At 35.8% G+C, this 10,531-nt stretch overlaps 1 protein-coding gene across 6 annotated transcripts in view; it reads left to right on the top strand.

Moving 5' to 3' along the window:
• Window positions 1–4,318: 4,318 nt before the first annotated feature.
• The window catches only part of LOC117341014 (neural cell adhesion molecule 2-like), a 104,900-nt gene continuing 98,687 nt past the window's right edge, over window positions 4,319–10,531 (top strand). For 2 of the 6 annotated variants that reach the window (XM_033902810.1, XM_033902809.1), the window contains exon 1: window positions 4,319–4,702. In XM_033902810.1, the coding sequence (XP_033758701.1) occupies window positions 4,645–4,702 (58 nt within the window). In that variant the 5' untranslated portion in view covers window positions 4,319–4,644. The remainder of the gene's footprint in view (window positions 4,703–10,531) is intronic. The other 4 variants (XM_033902811.1, XM_033902814.1, XM_033902812.1 and 1 more) reach the window with 3 other exon arrangements.

Genomic DNA, 10,531 nt, shown 5'->3' with positions numbered 1-10,531 from the left:
AGGGTGTGGTTAAAAAATAATGAGCTAACGACAAGAAATACAAAATACTTTTCATATTTGAAATATTTTTACAACATCTGGCTTGATACAACTAAGTTTTAATTTGAGTTCTGAATACGTTTATGAAAAAAAACACGCCTATATACTTTCTCCCTGCCAAAACAATGCTCCGAGGTTCGAAAATGGGCACGAGCTGTATATGTTTTCTTTCCTAAATTCGTGTCTTTATTTTAGATGAAGAAATATGCACAACATATCATTAGTCCGAATTATTCGGAATTTCTATTCTGTCAGGAGTAGTATGACCAGTCGGCGCGGAGGAATAAAGTTAAAATTTAATGGGTCTGGCGGGAAATCATTCGGAACAGGTATCATCTTACTCAACAGTGAAGGTTGTTCCGAATATCTCTGGTATCTAATGCTAATGATGGAGTGATGTGGGTGTAAGTTTAGCTAAAGAGTACCAGTCATGCGATAAATATTCTATACAGGTTAGAGACTAAAACAAAGCCTCGATCTGACATTCAATATTACTGTAAGTAATTTTGGATTTTTTAAAAATCATTCAGGATGACTTGCTTGACTTACTAACATCATATCAGACGTATAACAATGTTTTGTGAAAGAGAAATAAAGTTGAATTGATGGTGTAACCATACCAAAACCTATACCAGAATAAGCAATCTTTTAGCAACATGTTTTAGATCACGTAGTTATCAGTAACACCGTCAACAATCTTGTCGGTGAAGTAATTAACATAAATAACGGTGGTCGTAATTTGTGTTTTTTTTCTGGGTTTTGTTTTTTTGTTTTTTTTTTTTTTACAAAGTTCAAGCATCAAAAGTAACTTCAACAGTTTTTAAACGAAAGGTCTGGCTATATGACAAACCGAGATAGAAAAACTTAATCACAGATATATCATGTGGAATCCAATTTAATGTATAACGTAAACACGTGATTTTCTGACAACTACTATATATAGATACAGGTATACCGGATGAAACCCTGTTCACGTCCGATTGGAGAGTCGAACCCCGGCCGCAAGTGTGTTACTACCTTGCAACCCGACCAAACATATCTCTGGTTCCTTTTTTTTTTTTTTTTTGCAATATCATTTATTATTAAATGCTTGTCGTGACTACTAATCTGCACACATTCGGACCACAGTGAGACCCCCCCCCCCCCCCCCCCCCCCTCCTCCCTCGTGCGCTTTCACCCGGGCCAACAAGAGTGGTAGATATAAGTTAATATAACTTGTTTCGCTATAAGTTGTAAAATAAATAAAGTTTACAATTTAAAATTGCTGATACGCTTTCGGATGAGCAGCTACGTATCAATATATTGAAGAATCAATGCCTTTAACGAAACTTTCCGAACATTACAGTGAACGAGTTTTACTGCTCAAAGGGTGGGTGCGGTCTCTCTCTCTATCATCAACTCTGACAGAGAAGCTATAATAAGTCTCTCTCTCTCTCTCTCTCTCTCTCTCTCTCTCTCTCTCTCTCTCTCTCTCTCTCTCTCTCTCTCTCTCTCTCAGTATTGATACATTAACTTCTGTAATCGTTTCCGGAAAGAAGGATACGTCTTATCGGGCTGAGGATAATTAGTTTCGTATAAAATATTTATTTTACGTGGTAGGAGAGATATGTAAGCGTAGTTGCCGCTAATCTTCCCCAGTGGTCAATTTACTTGATATATATGTATATATACATGTATATATATCTCAAAACTCCATGCTGCGTTAGCATAGTGCAGTAACGTAAATTCATTTTCATCTCCTTCTGCCCAAAATGCAAATTCATACTAAATATGGGTGAAATTTGTACGCCATCTGACTCTGTAGGTGTTTTGAACATTATACATAATACAAACTAGTAAAATCGTGATTTAATTAAATTATCAATTATTTCATTTTGTGTAAGCTGACGATGAAGGAAACGGGAACGTGTTAAGGCCTGAAGCCAGCTCAATGGTGATGAAGTACGTTGAATGTCTGCTGGCGGAATACTCATTTCTGCGTTTGTTCATTTTCCTTCAGAAATTCTTACTTGTTTAATTTTACACCTTCTAGAAATCGAACAAAAGATGTTCGCTGACAAGCGGATTTCATCAACGCCACCTCACGAATGCTGCAAGGCAAACATCGATTTTCCTCTTCAGAATGTTTTTTTTTTTTTATTTCAAATAAAATTTAATTACCAATTGAATTGTTTTGGGCATGTATACGATTGCTTAGAAAAAAAAAGCAAAGTAATTTTCAACATCCTTCCCAACTGTAGTATATCTTATCCCATTTGGGGGTCTGTTATATGTGTCAATGACGCAAATATGTAGCATGCTTTCCCTGCAATGATACCTTGACATATGCATGTGGTTCCGAGCATTACCGGAAATGGCCGAGATATATATCGCGTTTGAAGTTAAACATTAACCGAAAACCATTCGGGAATTTCCGCCATAAGTTCAAATTCGACGCCATCTTCTGATTGGTCTCCGAGCTACAATGTGACGGAAAGGTCCGAATAGTTCCCCCTGGAAAAGAGTAGCGAGCGCAATTGATTGTTTAATCTCAGCACCGTGTAGAGGGTAAAAATGCAATTTTATCTATCAGAACTTACGTTTGTTTTACCAATTGTATAGGTGAAGGCGACAAGATCTCCCGTCGAGTGTATTCTGGGTATATAGAGGTAATCTATATATGCACGTGTTAAATGCCATCTCCTTTGTAATGATAGGGGACTCTGTCACCATGTCAACGTATATAATTTATAATCCAGATTTACCCTGGCGACAACAGGGACAAAAATGGAAATAATTAATGAAATTGTTATTTTTGAATATTTCTGTATATTTAAAAAAATTTTGTCTTTCTCTTCTTTTTATATATCAGGGTTTAAGTCGAAAAAAAAATGGAAATAATTAATAAAATTCTTATTTTTAAATATTTTTTGTATTTCTTTTTCTTTTCGTTGTTTTCTTTTTATAGATCAGGGTTTAAAGTCGATTTGAATTGAACCAAAATGAGTTAAAGTGATATTAACATAACAACGGCTGAGTCATACTTTAGTTCAGCTCACCCGAACTTCACAAATAATTAGATATCATAATCTATAATTTTCAGTCGATTTTTGTCCGTAATTAAATTTTGTCTGTTAAGTATTTTTAGGTCCCCCGGTATCTGGTTTATATTTAGAGTCGCCTATATTTTTCCTGATGAATAAAACTCCAGCGATATTATTGATCGCCATGACTCACGGAAAGAGTGATCAAGAAGCATGAGCCACGACAGTATACATCGATATACAGTACGGCAAATCTCCAATCAGACTGAGGTTTAAAACATTTTCCTAATCTCATCCGTGACATCTTAAAACCGAGAATAAAAAAACCCCGATTTATTATCAAAACAGTTTTGTACGAACTATATAACTACTAGCTGCCTTTTCAATTCCGTTACAAAATTACTTTTCTTGGTTTGCTTTAAAACGAACAAACGGGTGAATGACCTTAATGGTGATCAGTTACAAACCAAGTTTGATCTACTGGAAGGTTTAAACTAAATTATAAATCCGTTAGTGTTTTTTCATAACAATAGAACGCATCGTAAACACCCACGCGGGAGACTTCTGGGAAAATCGGGACAATAAGAGAGAAAAAAAAAATCATTTTTCGTGGGTGGAAACTGTATTACATTTTATGTTGCAATAGGTCAAATTTTAAATTTAACTGGAATGAAATTATTATGTTTTTATAAAAGAGGTTTTTTTTTGTAAGATCTTAATAAAATAAAACAAATCTTACTTTTTATCATAATATGTCCCCGGTTTAGCTTGATGTAAAATTTAAAATATTTTTTTCTACAATTTTCGAGTCAGCAGAGCTATATAGGTTTTATAATCCTGACTGGGCTGACATCTTGAAAATAATCGATTGTGTTGTCAGTAGATGCCTCTTTGTTTACTGTCTGTGAAACGTGAACAATTTGCATGAACAGCAGAAATCTATTGTAACAGAAAAATTGATTTAAATAATACCCCACGACCACAAAATATCAGCGACGTCATCATCAGAAAATCGAAAAAAAATCACAGTCCATATAATATCCTTTTTTTACATACAGACTATTGAATAATAATTTATAATATTAGTGAGCACTAAATTTTGTAGATCTTTAAAATATCCCAAAATTAAAACGTCCAAAAGGAAAAAACATATAATCCGGAAAATAAAGATCCAATCACACATATTCCGAGTCGTCATATTAGTATGTCCCCATTTTATTCCATATGCTATATTTTTTCCGAAAATTGTAAACAACACGGTTTCGCTCATTGACTCAACCAGGGCGCCGGACCGATGCCAGTGTGATGCCGAGAGGCTGTTGTAATTTCCAGTACTGCTCCGTTCGACACGTACTAGTTCTTTGGAAGAAATCGATCATTTGGCGCACAGCCCGAGAACCGAACATCTAAATACAACGCTGCAGTGCGGTCTCTTTCTGAGCGCGGAAGGATCGGGCACTTGCTAGTGGTGAATAGGCTCAATATTCCCACGGACTCGTAGAAAGCTTGTATCGGACAGTGAGAAAGGAGAAGCGTTCGTTTAGCGACACAGTCACTGGAACTAAACCAGCAGTCGATCAAAATGGACAATTTTACCTGCATTTTCTTAATACAGGGATTTTTACTTCTCTTCGTTTCAAGTAAGTACCCGATATTTTGTTGAGAATCTCTGCATATATTATGATTCACTTCAGTCAAAATATGTTAATTGTACAACGGTCGCTTTCATCCCTACCCTGTTTGCCACTTTCGTTTTAGAAATGTGAGCATCCGGTTGATAACATCTAGCTTTATTTTTGAAAGTTTGTTAGTTCTGTTGGCTAATTTTGAACGAAACAAACACAGAATTTAGCTAGCTTCGGTGATTTGAGACCTCGCCACCCTTATTCCCATGTGACAAGCGAGTTTGACAGTTCATACTCTGATTCATACATTAATCTGCCATTCGCTCACCGACAACTTCGTGTGTGTTTCAGTCGGTTGAAAACGTGTCAGAGAGCTCTATCTCTATTTCCACGGCTTGTTTACTGTTGTAAGATAAGATTACGTGTAGATGGAATTTTAACTATTTGATGTGTTGTGTATTTGTGTAAATCACTGAAGCATATCTGTCTCCCGTTTGAAGACTGGTGTTGTAGGGGACTTGATAATGTGCCACCCGTGTCCGTGGCGAGGGAGCTAATTACGATCGGGTAATTATAATTAAGTGGTCCCCAGAGATCAGAGTGATGTACATCCAGCCGGGTCAGACATGCTGACCACAGGACCTCCACTGACTCCATCAGATTGCATCATAGATGGTCAATTACATATATGTACATTCTGATAGCATCAGATTCAAAATCTCTGGCAGTGTAACTGGCTTAAAGGACCAATTTTATTTCCAGTTCAGTTTTACAACAAATTTATATATAAATTATAGACATTATTGACCAGAACTTTCTGGATGGAATTTGAAAATCACACTGCCTATTGAGCGAGCTCTTGAATTGGGATTGTCAGTAAGAACTTTGTGACATTTTGAAGAATTTGTTTTTTCCAGATACATGTGTACTTCATTTAAAGATGCTATTTTTGCTGGAAATTTATTATAGAAATTTGTCATTGGTGACAATAACTATAGTTAAAAATGATCTGTTCCATTAAAATAGTAACCTTTTTGATCTAGAATTCAATAAATGTGTTTTTGATATTGGATTTGTTAATCTTGTGAACACAGTCTACCCAACCCTCCATACATTCAATCGCTGTCAATCAAAGGCTGCACATTTGAAAGTTTCCATATTCTATTTCTAAATACGCTGTACCATATTTGGCCTAATAGTTGCATCTGCCTCTATAAGCACACCCCCACCTATTTTCAAGAAAAGAGGATGTGTGGGCTAACTGTATAAAAAACTTCTTACCTCGCTGATCTGCGAATATGATTTTGAGTGTTCTAATCAAAGACTCTTGTTTTTACTACATAATAATGAAGAAGTTCCCTATTTTCATGAATTTAGATGAAAACTTCTGCTAGTACATGTTTTTATTAAGCACATCACTTTGTGATTCTTGTAGCTTCAGTGAGCTTATAAGGTTGAAAATGTATGTAAAATATAATTTCAAATCACTAGTAAATTGATGACCTTATGGCATTGAATCCTTCCAGTGCTGAATGGACCGTGATGGATATGGACTTCGAGACTTTCCATCATCCAGCTTAAAAACTTGTTCTAGAAGTTGGTACAGTCGATCAATATTGCCTTTATCAGACAGCATCAGTCAGTACAGTATGTAATGTTCTAGAAAACCTAAATATAAAGTGGTGAATGAGTCCATTGATCTATCCTTGAGGGGTGGGTGAGAGGGAGAATTGATGATCATTGTGGGGTAGGGATGAGTGAGAGGGAGCATTGAGGGGTGGGTGTGGGTGAGAGGGGGAATTGATGATCATTGTGGGGTAGGGATGAGTGAGAGGGAGTATTGAGGGGTGAGAGGGAGAATCGATAATCATTGTGGGGTAGGGATGAGTGAGAGGGAGCATTGAGGGGTGGAGGTGGGTGAGAGGGAGAATCAATAATCATTGTGGGGTAGGGATGGGTGAGAGGGGGGAGGGAGGAGTTAATTGATTTTGAATTTGTGGAAGGCTGTTTGGGTTCAGATTGATTATGGAGGAGCAGTCCAGTGACAATATTGATTGACAGTCAAGTTGGGGGAGGATAGAGTTGATCAATTGATCCTTGGAGAATAGGGGGAGGGGGATAAAAGTGACATTGCTACAACTGATATTTGGCAGTTGTTGATGTTGATAGCTTATACAGTGATAATCCTGAAGGTCATGGGCTTTGAATTACAGTGATGATACTGAAGGTCACAGACTCTGAATTATGGTGATAATCCTAAAGGTCATGGGCTATGAATTACATTGACAATCCTGAAGTTCATGGGCTATGAATTACAGTGATAATCCTGAAGTTCATGGACTATGAATTACAGTGATAATCCTGAAGTTCATGGGCTATGAATTACAGTGATAATCCTGAAGTTCATGGGCTATGAATTACAGTGACAGTCCTGAAGGTCATGGGCTATGAATTACATTGACAATCCTGAAGGTCATGGGCTATGAATTACAGTGATAATCCTGAAGTTCATGAGCTATGAATTACAGTGATAATCCTAAAGGTCATGGGCTATGAATTACAGTGATGATACTGAAGTTCATGAGCTATGAATTACAGTGATAATCCTGAAGTTCATGGACTATGAATTACAGTGATAATCCTGAAGTTCATGGGCTATGAACTACGGTGATACAGGCTATGAATTACAGTGACAGTTCTGAAGGTCATGGGTTATGAATTACAGTGATAATACTGAAGGTCATGGGCATTGAACCCCATAAATTGAAAACTCAGTCTTTCTTATATTCCATTCTTTCTGATTTATGATATTAAGAAAATTATCCTTTTATAATCTTGTGTTAATGAACATGAAAAAGAAATATGCACATACATCAATCATGGATTTTTACATCTGATTTAAAAATTATGACCAGCCAATCAATTATAATTAAAACTGATATATTTATATGATAAAATAATTCATTGACATTCATGATGAACTCTCTATTTAAATGTATAGCAATTGAAAGGTTTTACCCAGCTAGATCTAGAGTGTGTACAAAAACTAGCAGCTGTCAGCTGCAGGAGTAAACAACAATTATATTAATGTTTACATATAGAAGTAAATAAACAAGCCATACAGGGCTTTTTCTCACTGGTTTGGGATGGGGCCTTTTTGCCACATTTTGGAAAGAAAATTGGTGAATTGGGAAATATTTTTTCAGTAGAAAACTGCAAATTTTTGGAATTTGGCTTAAAAATGAAATAATTCCATTTGGGAATGGGGCCCAATAACGGCCCCAAATAGCCCTCAGAAAAAGCCCTGCCTTAGAATGTCAAATGCAGTCTCGACACAAACTTTTACAAAGACAGAATGATTGACCTCATTCCTTGAGAAATTTATGAAGATGCTACTTTGGCAATTTCTCCAAAGCTAAGTCTAGGGATAAGTAGTGGTGGTTACAGGCTGCTTGAGAGGTTGGCAGTCAGCAGAAAAACTAACATCATTCATTAGTAAAGTGCTTAAATCAGGTTTAGTCGCAGGCAAGGGCTGGATTTATATTCAAGAAAAATCAGTGCCAGATTTAGTTCAGAGCATTTTGATTTCCATTTGAAGTTCCTAATTCGAGATTTTGAACTGTACCCACAATAACTTTTTCAGGAAAAGTACATCTATGTACATAGTTTCAAAATGAGTAAAACTGCTAACAAAAACAAACAGATTTTGATAATGGCTGGTAACTCAATCATGATCAGCTTTAGTTATATTTTCACAGTTCATTTGGCTCAATAGCGTCACCTTAAATGTTTAGTAAAATCTTCCTCCCCCAAAATCATGAATTGTAAATTGTACAGTCATGAAAATGTGATTTACTGTACATGCTTGAATACTGCTTATGTAACATGTAGGAAAGATCTTTTCCTTTGGTATGAAACCTTTTGACCTATACAAATGGCCTTGACCTTGGTGTGTATAGATGCATATAGCCTTGACTTTGAGTTCAAAGTGATACAGGACTTGTTAATAGGTGGTGCCGACAGTTAACATGCAGATATTTTCTATGCACATTGTAAAATGCAACTCTAGTTGACTTCAGACACTGTGGAATAAATTGCTGTGTCTCGCTACATGTTGACTGTGCCAAATATAAATTAGTCTGACTAGCCTTTAATTCCCTCCCTGTCCAGGATAACATACCTCCTCATCACCAAGTACATAACCACACACATCAGAATAACTTATCTTCACTTGTTACTGATAATTTAGCACCATCCCCTCATTGTCTGCAAATTAATCTGTCACCTAGCTAGCTATATGTCATAGATTTTTTTCAAAAGAAAAAGTTTTGGATTGAGAAGGAATTGAAAATTTATTGAATTAAGAATTCGGTTGACATTTATCTTCATCATGATGCATTTTACCCATCCTAGCAGTTGTCTCCCCTTACTACCAATTATTACACCACATACCATATTTACCAGACTTGGTATCAATGTTCCTTAATTCTTGAGGACAATCTTTAACCTAAATTTTTCATGGGAAGGCATGATAGAATTTAAGGCCAGATTCTTAGTTGAAGAATCTTCCATTAATTCTGCAATATGCTTCTGTATGGAAAATTTTAAGTTGAGGAATACGATGGGACAAGCCCCAAAACTGACACATTGTATTGATTTTAACTTGACAAAAATCTTTAACCTAAATTTTTCATAAGAAGGCATGATAGAATTTAAGGCCAGATTCTTAGTTGAATCTTCCGTGAATTCTGTAATGCTTCTGTATAAAAAAATTTAAGTTAAGGAATATGATGAATCCTTTAATTTGATTTTGAAATTAAAATTGATGTGATGGCACCTGGTATTATTGTAAGATGAACATGGTAGTTTATCACAGATACACTGCATGATTATGAATTATATACAATAAATACTGGAAGTTTATCATATATAGATATTACTACTGCTAGTTTACTGTTTATGATAGATGTCAGATATTGTCCTATGAAACACCTTTCCTGCCTCCAGTAATTCCGAGCCAGTCATATATATGACCAGGTATATTTTATGTATCCTCCTAATTATCTACAATAAATACTGGTAGTGTATCATATATAGATATAAATACTGCTAGTTTATGATAGATATAAGATATTGTCCTAATGAAACACCTTTCCTGCCTCCAGTAATTCTGAGCCAGTTATATATATGACCAGGTATATTTTATGTATCCTCCACACAATTAGCCAGCCAAGCTTGGAATACTTCCTAATTTCTCATCAGCATCCAGAATGCTTCTGGAAGGGCCCAGTAATTGGAGATCTGATTTGATTTATTAACACTTGTGCCATGGTCAGTCTACAACACATGTTTGTTTGGCCACCTCTATCAGCTCCATATATCTCCCTTAGGCACCTCACATGTTGAGGAATATTTGATTGGTTTTGAATGCTTCAAGGTCAATGGTACTGTTAGAGGCAAATCAAGGTCATTTGCAGTTTTGATTTAGACATCTTTGTAAATTTCTCTGTACTGTTAGAGGCAAATCAAGGTCATTTGCAGTTTTTATTTTGACATCCATGTAAATTTCTCTGTACTGTTAGAGGCAAATCAAGGTCATTTGCAGTTTTTATTTTGACATCCATGTAAATTTCTCTGTGACAAATAAAATTATTCTTGTTTTAGCTTCCTATCATAGATCACCCTAAGAGATTTCTTCATCAGTTTCCTGAAATTTTGTGAAGGTTGACGCTCCATGGGTGGGAGGAATCTATAACCCTGAGTTTGTTAATTAATTGCAAATTAAACAAATCTACAATATTTCCGTTTATTGATAGGATGTTAAACAAATAAAACCAAACCAAA

Source organism: Pecten maximus, chromosome 13, assembly GCF_902652985.1.
Source record: "Pecten maximus chromosome 13, xPecMax1.1, whole genome shotgun sequence".
NCBI classification, from domain to species: domain Eukaryota; kingdom Metazoa; phylum Mollusca; class Bivalvia; order Pectinida; family Pectinidae; genus Pecten; species Pecten maximus.
Note: the sequence above shows the minus strand (reverse complement) of the source record. Positions and strands in the feature narration are given on the sequence as shown.